This window comes from Aspergillus homomorphus, assembly GCF_003184865.1.
Source record: "Aspergillus homomorphus CBS 101889 unplaced genomic scaffold BO97scaffold_15, whole genome shotgun sequence".
Taxonomy (NCBI): Eukaryota; Fungi; Ascomycota; class Eurotiomycetes; order Eurotiales; family Aspergillaceae; genus Aspergillus; species Aspergillus homomorphus.
In genome coordinates, this window is record NW_020291901.1 from 422,158 (window position 1) to 434,902 (window position 12,745).

The window sequence follows — 12,745 nt, forward strand, 5'->3', positions numbered from 1 at the left end:
GGCCTCGAAAGCATGAGTAGCTAGCTATATGCTAGGTCTCAAGGAGGATGTTGCTGAGAACCAGAGAGCACCCAGTTCAGCATCTCCTTGACTAAAAGAATGGCTAGTCTAATCATATCCTAGATTGATGACTGGCGCTGACAGTCAACGCCTTTGCGGGTAGTCTTATGCGGCATCATCGGATCCTTCATGGCGATCGCTCAACACACGATCAATATCACAAGCGATCTAGTCAAACTTCTCAGCTGGCTATGGTTTCACTGTAGGAACTTAATATGTCATCTTCTAGTGTGTAAATGATTTCAAGGCTTGTACCTGGGCCATGGGCCAAATCGCTTGGGTATAAATGTCCGGCCTAGTGCATCTACTCCCTTGGCAAAAAGCCACAGCACTAACCGCTACAGAAAGATAATCTGAGACTAAATTTACACAGTTAGTGACGAGGGATTGAGCCGATCAGCTGACCTTCCTCTCTCTACCTTAAATATCAGCAGTGAACGTGTTTTGTTCCCCTCCCTCCTCTCCATCTACCATCCCAGCCCTGAGTGCCATCACCGCCATCATGTCACAGATCATCCCAGGGCGTTGTACTGTTCTCGTGGTCGGTGGTGGGCCGGGTGGCTCATACTGTGCTGCTGCTCTGGCTCGAGAGGGCATTGACACAGTGTTGCTGGAAGCAGACCAGTTCCCTCGGTAAGCGCCATCTATTGGCTCCTGCTTGGTAACCTATTGCAACAAGCACTGAGGCCCTTCCTAGTTACCATATTGGGGAGAGTATGCTGGCATCGATACGTCATCTGCTTCGGTTCATCGACCTGGACCAAGCCTTCGACCAGCATGGCTTCACAAAAAAGGTCAGTCAACCTGTCTCTCGCTGGCGACTACGATGACTGACCAGAAGCTCCTAGGTCGGGGCATCTTTCAAGCTTGATAAGAATAAGCGAGCTGGATGTAAGATACGAGCATGACGCCTTGAGCAATTCATTGCTAACGAGGTCATGTGGTGTACAGATACTGATTTTATAGCCGCTGGGGGGCCCGACAACTACGCCTGGAATGTTGTCCGCTCTGAAGCAGACCAATTGATGTTTCAGCATGCGACAAAGTGCGGTGCCAAAACCTTTGACGGAGTCAGAGTCAAGGCTATCCACTTCGCTCGCGATGGGGATAGCGAACTCGGAAAGCCTATCCTAGCATCGTATGTGTGCCAGCAAGACCAGTCTCAAGAAACCAGAGAGATTGCCTTCGACTACCTAGTTGATGCAAGTGGTCGAAAGGGTTTGCTTAGTACCAGGTACCTCAAAAACCGCCGATTCAACGATAGTCTTAAGAACATTGCGCACTGGGGATACTGGAGGGGGGCTGAGACTTACGCGAAGGATACCGCGATGGAGAACCAGCCTTTCTTTGAGGCACTGCATGGTACGTCTACATCTATCGACCATGATTGTTTTCTCATAATTCTAACAGGTTTTTTCTCCTATAACCAGATGAGAGTGGCTGGGTTTGGCTTATTCCCCTGCATAATGGAACCGTGTCGGTCGGAATTGTGAGGGACCAGAAGACTGCGACTGCAATGAAGCGTGAGTCGGGCTTGGGGCAGGAAGAATTCTACCATTACACGCTGAACCTGACACCGGACATCCGGCGCCTGCTTGGCAATGCGGAGCTAGTCAGCCCGATCAAATCAGCTTGCGACTATTCGTACAGCGCATCATCGTATGCAATGCCCCATGCTCGCATCGTTGGCGATGCAGGATGCTTCATCGACCCCTATTTCTCGTCAGGCGTCCACCTAGCCCTGGTCGGCGGCCTTTCCGCCGCCACCACTATCTGCGCTGCCTTGCGTGGTAACTGCGACGAGGCGGCGGCTGCAGCCTGGCACTCCGACAAGGTCTCTGACAGCTACATACGGTTCATGCTCGTGGTCATGAGCGCGTATCAGCAGATCCGCAGCCAGTCCAAACCGGTGTTGAGCGATCTTCACGAGGACAATTTCGACCGCGCGTTCAACATCATCAAACCCAGTAAGTGTGCTGCCACTTTCTTGCGTACCTAGCTTTGTCCAGTACACTAACGAATAGATGGATAGTCATCCAGGGAACCGCCGACGTCAGTCCGGAGAAGATAACGCAGGAAGAGCTGGATCGGACTATACAATTTTGTGCCGCTGCTCATGGATCAGAGGACGAGATTCGTCATCACGCCAGAAAGCTCTTACGCACTGAAGACTCTCTCAACATCGATAGCTTCAGCACGGACGAGATCAATGGCTTCGTGCCTAATCTCGAACAGGGCAACCTGGGCTTGGTCAAGGGCACGGCCTAGACATGGGTTTGAACATACCGTTGGACAAATCACATGGATGGCAGGCTTTACTGTTTGGTTTGTCTTTGGATCTGGTTTATTTGGTTCAAAGTGTTGTACAATTATGTGAGAAATTGACTGTCAAAATGGTTAGGTCAGCGGGATCTACTTCGTTGTTGCTCAGGGACCTCAATGTATTTTGACACGGGTGTAAGACATTTACTTCACGCTCAAGTGGTCGATAACGAAATTCTACGCTAAGTAGGACGATTACTAGAAGCCGTTGACTGCTCCTTTCCAATATCAGCATATTGATCTGCCATACAACTAGAGTGTTGGACCGTGGAGGCGTTGATGATTGGAGTATGGTTCGGGTTTGCAGACAGTTCAAAATCTTCGTCACGATGAAGTCGATGTAGGCATCGAACCACGGTAGCGATATCTAACAAGATCTACACGATCGAGAAATCAAAGATAGCAGACGAGCGCTGGCTTGCTCTGTTGCAGACAGTCCCATGTGTCGGGCGCAAACAAAAAAGAAATAATGGGATGAGCCCAGCCCGGCTCGATCAGGCAACCTTACGATCTGGAGTCGTACGCGCTACCAATTGCGCCATAGGCCCATTTCTTGATCTTAGATATCAGGAAAAGAAATCTGTGCCCATTTAGCTTCAGAGAAGACTGCAGCGTGCAAGCCGAGCGATCCCACACCTTGCGAGGCGGCCAGCGGAGTGAAGGTATAGTGGTCCATGGGCTGCTTATTTTGATGGGAATCAAATTCCCGAACTGTATCGAGCATATCTGGTATAGCTCACATATAGCTCGAAGGGCACTATAGTTGTGATTGGCGACCCTGCGCCGGCATCAACTGCATGTGTCTCGAGCATCAACGGCTAAGGTATAGCTTTACGGTACCAGGCTGTGCGCTCGGGTCTCTTCGGTTTGTCAATCGGCTTGAGGAGTACATGCGTATTCTGTTGTCGGTTGATGTAACAGGTTGTTGTTCGGTGATTACGTCTTGCAAGAAGGTAGTAGTGTGTGACGGCTCCAACATGACCACGACAAGCTGCTTCCATATTGTCTGCACCTCGCTTGTGGGGATACTCTGGCTTGGTTGAAGGCTTTCTCAGGACAGCCGGGTCTGGCGATGTCCGTGTGTCGAATCTGGGCTTCTGATATGGTAGTGGGCAAGCAGAAAGGCAAAAAGGAATGGATGAGCCCAGCCCGGCTCGATCAGGCAACCTTACGATCTGGAGTCGTACGCGCTACCAATTGCGCCATAGGCCCATTCTTGATGACTAACTTCCATACCGGTGACCTCTGAGTGCGCAGACAAGCATAAAGGTGATTTGGTATGAGTTGTCGCTGGTTATGTTGAACAGCTGGAGCGTGTATAACCAGGATAGAATGGCCTGTGGTCTGTAAATTCTCCTCCGGGATAGAGGTGCATGATTATAGTGCGCAGTAGGCGAGTAACAGCCGCGTTAGAGCGATATGTAGTGCTTGAGGGGTAGGCTCGCTGGTTCTGTGTCTGGGTTGCAAAAAGGGTGCCTCGCAAGTCTGGCTGCTACACATTTGTTCGTAGGTGTTCTATAGGGGAGGGTGTGCTAACTGTGTCAAGGATATTGCTCAGCATGGGTGGTGGTGCTTCCATTGATCTTCGCGAGGGTGCTTTTTAGCTAGGCTGGAAATACCTTGTCGTATGGTATCTGCCCAAGAGTCGCGCCCCATGCTCCAGGTTATCATCGCTTTGATTCTGATGCTGTGCTGTGGCTCGACGTTGCCATAACATTATGGTATTGGTGAAGATTCCTTCGTATGCGAGCGAGTATGTCCGTGTCGGAACTATATCCCAATTTGAAACTGGTTATGTCAATGTGGTCCCGAGTGCTGTTATATATGTCACGGCGAGGAACTTGAGTACACCTACCTAGCCATGTAGGACGCAACCCCTCCACCCCCAATCTGAGTCAACACCGACAGCACGCAAGACCGAAGAAGAGTATGCAAAAAAGCGATTCCAGCATCAGTTATCGCCAAGTACCGAGACGGTGTGCACATCCGCCTAGTGGATAGTTTATCACTACTGCGATGATAGGACCAAATGAGTCAAACCTCCGGGAAAATGCCGCACGAACTGCACCGAAAATAGACGAATGAATGAGCATATTGATGACCGCCATCATTTCGAAGTTGAAGATGATCGGTTAAACCGAGGAGACAGGCGTATTGTTTCGCAACCGATTGCCTTCTGGTTGGAAGGGATTCCGAAAGGGGTATAGCAGTTGAAGCCAGAAGCCCGGAGCTCAACTCGGAGATCCCATCAAATGCATCAAGAATCTAGTGATTGACCCGAGATAACAAGAGAGTACATCGAGTCTGAAGAGGTGAGAACATAGCCGTGAAGTTGAATGAGTGACAGACAACACTGAAATATGGAACCGTATCTGGCAACCAATGTTGATTCCTGACCGCCAGTAGGTTTGCGCAGAACATCGCATAAGCCTTACGCAAGGGGCTGAAATAGACTTTCGAGCCACAAAACTAACTTCCGATATCTATAAAAGAGTATTATCAATTGCAACTCAGATCTCAAGGCCTTGTAAGCAAAAACGATACTGAAGAAAAACAAAAAGAATATGAGCCCAGCCCGGCTCGATCAGGCAACCTTACGATCTGGAGTCGTACGCGCTACCAATTGCGCCATAGGCCCATGTTGGGTGATGAAGTGTAGTAAGGTGTGTATTATAACCAATCAGAATTGCCAGTACACAAATCGCCTGGGCACTGTATGCTTTCCATTTCTGGTAATGCCTCGACGTCGCCGGCGGGCGAACTCCATGCTTACTCTACTGTAACGCGCATGCTCTGCAGAAAGTAATTCTTCATTGTTGAATCAATCTCAGAGCCCACAGTTGCGTAGCATTTTATCACTTCTGACCAATGGAATCAAAGCTAAGAGGAATGCCCATCACCTAGAGAGACAAAGCATTTTAGGCCTGACCTTCCTAGGCTCGCTCACATCATCCGTCAATTCAAATAAGCAGAGGCTCGTCATGACTGCCTGGGCAGCATATTGTTCGATTGTAATCGTCAGCACCGAGTTTGCTTCGGCAATAAATGACTACCAAGTAAATATAAAAGAGACATGCACACGAATAGAGGAATCCACTATCCCGACATATAGGCTAACATGGATACTGACCGCGACTTCAGTATTTTCTAGGCTACTCCCCCCCAGACTGCAATATTCGTGAGCTTCACACAGACATCTAACTTCCTAGGTGCTCTTAGAACCAAGAGCTGGCCCCGAAGCAGAATCCGTACAACCACCTAGTCTCCGGCTCCAGTCCTCAATGCCTGTGGTAAGGCTTTGACACCCGCCGCTTTCTATATACACACCAAGTGAGAAGCAGAGAGTGTGTATAGCAACATTTCTGCCCCGAAGCTGCCGAAAAGTATTAGGACAACGAAGACCCCTAAAACGTATACTCATCGGGACAAAGGACAAGATTGATGTATGCGACAACCAGTCTGCCGGGGAGGTTCAAGTCACCCTGGCCTCAGACCCTTGTTACCAGAAGCGCGAGCCTACATCGAAGCTTTATGCGAAACCACACAAGAAGCCATGATTCCGTGGCGCCAAGCACAACTACCATATACCACGAGCTAGAAACTTTCAAGTACATCAGCCCATCGGAAACGAGTGGCCAATATGATGTGTTTGGTAGTCATGAGATGCAGTATACTATCTATCGGAGCCACTGCTGAGAGAAAAGTTGCATGTTAGGTCGGGTTTCTTTCCCACCAGAAGATTCTGAAGACCCTGCAGACCAATTTCCTGAACAGGTAATCGGCAGTTCCGCTCCAACCGAGGGTAAGACATCCACACATCCCATCATCGATGATTGGCGCAATCGCGGTCGATTGATTGCATTGTGGCCAAGCTAAAGTAGACTTGTCATACACCATGGAGCCAGTCATGGCCTTTGTTGGGTCGACCAAGGGCATTGACGGTGCTTGGCTTATCTGATCTGATTAGATTTTCTTTTCTCTGATCGACCCAGGAAAAGAGCTGCCAAGTCGCTTGGCGACAAAGGGTGGAACGGAAGGATATCCCAATGTAGAATGTGGGTTTGAACGTCCCCGTGATATCTGGACAGTTTCATTACTCTCTAAGACAGTGCTCGGATCCTTTCAGTTGTGGAGCTGACCGTTTTCTAGCAAGGCTGTATAGAGCGAATCCAGTCTGTTCACTAAGACTTTGCTCGGCAACAGCAATAGTCTTGACTTTTCAATCAGCCCATTCCTTTAGCCTTGCTAGTCTCGAATTAGTAAAGGTGTGGCCGACTGCCCTGTGAGTGTGGGGATCATCATTTGATCCCTTATCTGATTGACTGAGGCCAGTTGCTGATGGATCAGATAACAGAATTTTCGTATTCACATAGTCTGAGTCTGTGGTCTAAGCGACGATAAATAGACATTGTCCTCTTTGGGTTTTGAGTAGTGTGTTCCTCCTTGGACAGGTACCATCGCCTAAAGACCTGGCCCATAATGGCGGACGACAAAATTACTAATGTTACCAACGCAAGAGCAGACCTCGACGGTGACAATGAAGCCCTCAAGGTCAACCCGGGCGAGGTTCAGTCTCAGGGCGTCACCCGCATGGAGGCCGTCTATCGCGAAGCCCAGTCTAACCGCAAGTCGCTCTGGCTGATTGCGATTTCAGTTCTTGTGTGCGCATGGGCCTATTCCTTAGATTCCTCCACGACCTCGTACTACTCCGTCGACGCCTCTTCCTACTTCAAGCAACACAGCTCGGTATTGTCGACCCTATCCATTGCAACAAGCATCATCGGTGCCGTGAGCAAGCCCTTCATCGCCAAATTCTCCGATATTACGTCGCGCCCATACACCTATATCTTGACACTTTTATGCTATGTCATTGGTTATATCATCGCCGCAACATGCAAGACCGTTTCCGCGTACATTGTGGGGGAGGTGTTCGTCGCAATTGGAAGTTCAGGCCTCGATCTGACCAACGACATCATTGTGGCGGACCTGACCCCCTTGGAGTGGCGTGGCTTTGCCAGCTCAATGCTCTCGACGCCGTTCATCATCAACACCTGGTTTGCGGGTAAGATCGTTGATGCTATCGACAGTCGAGGACAATGGCGATGGGGTTACGGCATGTTTGCCATCATCCTGCCCGTGGCACTAGGTCCAGCCGTTGCCACCCTGATATACCTTGACCGCAAAGCAAAGAAACATGGTATCATTAACATTGCTTCATCGAACGCCGCACGGCGCGCTGCTCGGGACCTTGCCGCAGCCGAAGGGTACGATGCGCCCAGGGGAGGTGTTGTGGCGCCTGCTGCTACTTCCACGATGTCCTGGATGGAAGCCCTCAAGCACAACCTGGAAGAAATCGACGCGTTTGGTCTGATTCTGCTGGGCTTCGGCTGGTCCCTGCTGCTCTTGCCGTTCTCTCTCAAAACCTACGCCGACGGTGGGTGGCGTAACCAGTCTCTCATCGCCATGATGATCGTGGGCGGACTTCTGTTGATTGCCTACTTTGTCTACGAGCTGAAATGGGCACGCGTGCCCAGCGCCCCTCGTCGACTCGTCTTCAACAAGACCTTCATCATGTCCATCGTCATCGACAGTTTCTACATGCGTATGTTGCCCCCAACGTCACCGCCTCCCTTCACCATACATACCTCAACCAAGCTAACATCTACCCCCAAAACAGTCGCAGGCAACATGCGCGGCCTCTACTGGAGCTCCTACGTTTACGTGTCGAAGCCCTGGTCCTACCAAAACTGGGTCTACTACAGCAACACCCTAACGCTCGCGCTCTGCATCGCAGGGCCGCTCACGGGCCTCCTCCAACGCTGGACCCACCGCTACAAAACCATCCAGATCACAGGCCTGTGCATCAAGATCATCGGCATGGGCCTTCTGCTCAACGGGCCCACCCACCGTGCGACCGCTAACACACCCGCCATGATCCTGTCGATGATCCTGATCGGCTTCGGCGGCTCGATGTCGGTTGTCGGCTCGCGCGTCGCCTCCCAGGCCTCGGTCCCGCACCAGGACGTCGCCCTCGCCATCTCGCTTCTGTCTCTGTGGTCGAAGATTGGCAGCGCCATTGGCTCTGCCATCGTGGCCGTCATCTGGGCCGCGCAGATGCCCAAGCAGCTCCGCGCGCACCTGCCCGCCTCCGCGACCGAGAAGGACGTGCGCAAGCTCTTCGGCAGCCCCAAGTCCATCCGGACCCTGTATGCGATCAATGACCCCATGCGCGTCGGCGCCGTCGAGGCGTACCGCCGCACGCTGTATTACTGCGTGGCGCCTGCGCTGGCCTTGGCGTTCGTGCCCCTGATCGCCGCGTGGTTTCAGACGGATTTCTTCCTCGGTAAGGCGCAGAACGCTGTTGTACCGGTGGGGAATGACGGGTTGGCCTTGAGCGAGGAGGAGCGGGAGAAAGAGAGAGGCAGGGCTGAGGCAAAGGGCAGCAAGAGGGAGGCATTTTTGAGGTTCTGGGCCGGCAGGTAGATGGCTCGTTCTCCCTCCTTTGAATCTGAGGTAGGGAGCGTGGCTTATATGGATATCCTGTTGTCGCGGAAAAGTTATCCACTAATTATTTTACGGAAAAAAAGGAAACTGCGGCAAAGACAACCGTCTTATAGGGCCGCGTTGACGATCGATGAATATCTGCGCTAGTGGCAATAAAACTGGTATATCTCATAACAATCAAGCTAACCGTCGAATTATCTTTTTGGTTTCATTATACATAAAAAGCGTTTCTCCCAAAGCAGGCATGACCCGCAGCAACTTGGAATCATCCGAAATAGAAGAAAGGCGATATATGACACCACAGAAGATGAAGAGAGACCAGGACCAAGATCAGCAGAATCACGGGATTATTATATTTGTAAGAAATCCTATCAACCAGTCTTAGTATACATGGATCGAGTAATGCACAGAACAGAAGAAAGATAACCAGAAATCAAAGAAACAGATTCAATTGCATACACAGGCCATAAAGAAGACATCACAAGTTATTGGCATCATCGCTCATATTTCTTCTTCATCGTTCTTTATTCATTTCATTTCTCAGACCATAACACGCATAGTGACAGACATTACATTCAATTGGTGTGGTGGTGGTTTTAGTGTTTGTGTGTCACTTACACCTGGCCGGTGCAATCCACCGAGTTGCAGCACTGATCCTTGCCGTTCTTCCAGATGCAGTTGTTGTTGGGGTGACGGACGTCGCAGGGCACCTCGGTGATATCGATGGGGATACACGACTGCTGGTCATAGGTCATGAAGGTGAAGGCCGGGGCCAGGGCGGGGTAGGCGACGCCCAGGCCGTGCTCGTATCCGCCAAGGCAGTACTTGCCACAGGGCCACTTGGTGAGGGCGAACTCGCCGGCCTTGTCCCAGTGCACAGTCTTGCTGATCTGGCCGCCGTTGTGGGCGTTGTTGAGCCAGAGGCCGGGCTGGTGGCCGTCAACAGGGTTGCCGTGCAGGTCCTTGATGCGGAAGCCATCCTCGGGGTTGATAGGGAGGTTAGGCGTGCAGAATTCGTCCTTGCAGAGCTGGAACTTGCCGAACTTTTGCTGGAGGTCGTCTTGAGCGGCGAGGTAGTAGCCCTCGGAGTTGAAGCCAAGGCGCTCGGCGTTCTCCCAGGTGAACGTGTAGCACTTGCCTGCAGGGGATTGTCAGTTTGAGTGGTCTGGATGTCGAGAGACTGACAGAAGCGAGGGAGTGGAGCTTACCAGTGGAGATACCAGAAGAGCAGGTGCGCTCACAGTTGCCCAGGGCATTTTCGAAGTATCCGGCAGGGCAGACGCACTTGCCATTCACCAGCACCTTGCCCTTCACACAGACGGGCTGAGGAGCCTTGCAGACCTTGCCATCGAAGATCTGGCCGATAGGGCAGCAACGGTACCCAGTCTTGTTGGAACCAGCGAGCTCGTGACCCTCACCACAGCAGTCAAAGGCAGTGTCAATGCTGCCAATGAGCTGCTGAGCCGGGTAGCAGCAGGCAGCGTACCGACCAGACGCGCTGAAGGTGAGGTGCTTCCCGGATGCAGGAGCGCAGCGGAAGTACTCCTCAAAGTCGGAGCGAGGGTCGGAGAAGACAATCTGATCCCCATGGCGGACACCAGTGCCGTCCATCTCCGCAATCTGCACATTGCGGGCGCCGAGATCGGTTCGGATTCCAGCGTGAGTGCCAGTGGCCTGCAGCAGGAGGGCCACAAGGCTCCAGGAAGTGACAGCCTTCATTTTGTGTGAGACGAAGGAGAAGAAGGTGGAGAGAAATGGAGGACTGGTTCGCACAAACGAGGGGTTGGTGCGCGGGACTCGTCCTTTATTTAAGCTTTCCCCGGGCGAGCGACTTCCAGCGCAAAGCAGCTTGCACATTCGCGGGCTCGACTCTGAGCCTCACTTTCAGCTGGGTGGACCTTTGAGCTATGGTGGACCTTATGAAAGTTTTTCATGATGGAGCCCATCCCATTTGTGCGATCGAGGCCAGGCGTGGAGGAGCCATACCCGCAAGGGAAATCATCTCAAGGTCTCAACCTCAGTCACCGCTCCTCTTTACCGACCGAGCCAGTGCGTCGTTTGGCTCACCGTGTATCGCTGAGGTAAGTACTAGGAGAGTACCCAGCTGCGCCATAGTCAGCCACCACGGCCTGGAGCTTCGAAGATGGTACGAGCTCGTCTCCACACCGAGGAAGCTGCGGGATGGAAGCATTCCTGGTGTGATAGAGGGACAGCAGCAGCATCATCACTTGTATTATTCGTGGTCGGCTCCCCGTCTTGCGAGAGCGAGACTGGATGGTCGAACGAAGCTCTCCCCGCAGGCTGCTTATCTTCCGAAAATGCATGCAGAGTGACAGTTTTCCCACGGATCCGTCGGCCAGCTGGGTGGCGATAGTGATCCTCTTGTAAGCAGGCTAGATCAGACTAGACTATACGCGCATGATACATACTGCCGCTTTAGGTTTAGTCCGAGCAAGCTTTGTCCTTGGCGCTGACCAGATGTTTTAGCCTCGATTTTCCCTCCGATCGGTTGTTTTGACCACATAATGATACGGGCGTGAATTCGTGTATTGAAGCGGGGTGGGTCATAGAGCTCTTGTGATTATGACCGAATTAATCGGCATGTCCGAGGCAGATAAACCATAGAATCCTCATATCACGGCCGGGGAATTGAGTTTGGCAGCCATTCTTTGGAGGGTTCTCGAAACAAGGCAAAGTTTAGCGGACCATCCGACCAGACTGCTCTTGTGGGGGCAAGGAGCTACTAATTGGCAATAGTGGAAGAACTCTTGGATTGGCGGTGTGTCAGTCACTGCCTGTCTTTCGGGGGTGAGTTCTGAGTCGAAAGTGCCTGGTATCTTTTTCAAGTGGTGACTTCTCTGTTCGCCGAAATGTCAACATCTCTAGATGACATATGCAGCTAAACTTTGTCTTCGGAAGGTGAATGCATGAAGAGACTTGCCTCGCTGCGCCTCTTTTTCCAAGTCCACGATTTGGAGTGCTCGTGTTGGTTATGGGGCCTTTCGCTTCATGCCGGATCCACCCGCTGCACCTAAACGTATACGCAAGCTTATGCAGGCATATCTTGCCGACGTAGCTCCCAACAATCCGCCACCGTATCAGAGAATAGCAGACCGGCCTTCTAGGACGAATGGTGTATTCTCATAGAAGCATGTAACAATCTGATGGTTTCTTGAAGGGTATCAGTCTGGAGGTCTTGGAGAACTCGTGAACTGTCGAAAAATCCGAGCATCGATCTAGTGTCAGTGCTTGTGCAAGGTCAGATCGATAGAAAAACACAGACTATCATGTGGCCATGGCTTTTCACGAAGACTTCCCGCGCACGATTGGCGATGCAAATATTCCAAGCTCCTACAGCTCATGGCCCGCCTGAGAAACATGCACAGTTTGAAGTTTCATAGAACCAGGTGCCAAGTTCTATTCCCGTAGCCTGCTCGCATTTCTTTTGCATTGTTTGAGAATTTGCTCGCTTTTAATCATTCTCCCTGGAAAGAAGCATGGCGATAACGGGACTCTGGTCTTGAAGTTCAGATGGCAGGGCGGATGCCATTGCACGGCGCACGTCAGGAGAGAGAGAGTGTGTGTGTGAGGAATTGATATTCCATAACCGGCGAGTGTGTTTGTGGACTATTTTGAGGAAGAGTGGGATGCTCTTGACTCTCGGACGGCGTATGACTGTTCCGGAGCTTGGTGAAACGTAGGAGGGTCAAACTTTATGGTATATTCTCCGGTCGGATCATAAAGACTCTTCAGAGACAGGAATAAGAGGACATTCTCTTTGGGGTCTCAACTCTGCACGTCGACCCAGTAGTAGATATGAGCCGCATCCATCAAGATCACTTGGCATCGGCTTTGTGGG

General features: G+C 51.4%; 3 protein-coding genes and 3 non-coding genes across 6 annotated transcripts; 2 read left to right on the forward strand and 4 right to left on the reverse strand.

Moving 5' to 3' along the window:
- Positions 1-431: 431 nt before the first annotated feature.
- BO97DRAFT_389447 (NAD(P)/FAD-dependent oxidoreductase) lies at positions 432-2,589 on the forward strand. Its single transcript, XM_025693719.1, has 6 exons — positions 432-693; positions 758-854; positions 909-951; positions 1,012-1,422; positions 1,491-2,027; positions 2,093-2,589. The coding sequence occupies exons 1-6, from the start codon at positions 563-565 to the stop codon at positions 2,326-2,328; spliced, it is 1,455 nt and encodes a 484-aa protein (XP_025552125.1). The 5' UTR covers positions 432-562; the 3' UTR covers positions 2,329-2,589.
- Positions 2,590-2,857: 268 nt separating this feature from the next.
- Positions 2,858-2,930, reverse strand: BO97DRAFT_t133. Its single transcript has one exon. It is a non-coding gene; the product is annotated as a tRNA-Trp (tRNA).
- Positions 2,931-3,521: 591 nt separating this feature from the next.
- Positions 3,522-3,594, reverse strand: BO97DRAFT_t132. The gene has a single exon. It is a non-coding gene; the product is annotated as a tRNA-Trp (tRNA).
- Positions 3,595-4,947: 1,353 nt separating this feature from the next.
- Positions 4,948-5,020, reverse strand: BO97DRAFT_t131. Its single transcript has one exon. It is a non-coding gene; the product is annotated as a tRNA-Trp (tRNA).
- Positions 5,021-6,861: 1,841 nt separating this feature from the next.
- BO97DRAFT_451042 (MFS general substrate transporter) lies at positions 6,862-9,002 on the forward strand (the record flags this gene model as incomplete). Its single annotated transcript, XM_025698958.1, has 2 exons — positions 6,862-7,984; positions 8,060-9,002. The coding sequence occupies 2 exons, from the start codon at positions 6,862-6,864 to the stop codon at positions 8,863-8,865; spliced, it is 1,929 nt and encodes a 642-aa protein (XP_025552126.1). The 3' UTR covers positions 8,866-9,002.
- A 498-nt stretch (positions 9,003-9,500) lies between these two features.
- Positions 9,501-10,497, reverse strand: BO97DRAFT_344091 (cysteine-rich secreted protein; the record flags this gene model as incomplete). Its single annotated transcript, XM_025691719.1, has 2 exons — positions 9,501-10,024; positions 10,095-10,497. The coding sequence occupies 2 exons, from the start codon at positions 10,495-10,497 to the stop codon at positions 9,501-9,503; spliced, it is 927 nt and encodes a 308-aa protein (XP_025552127.1).
- Between the last annotated feature and the right edge of the window lie 2,248 nt (positions 10,498-12,745).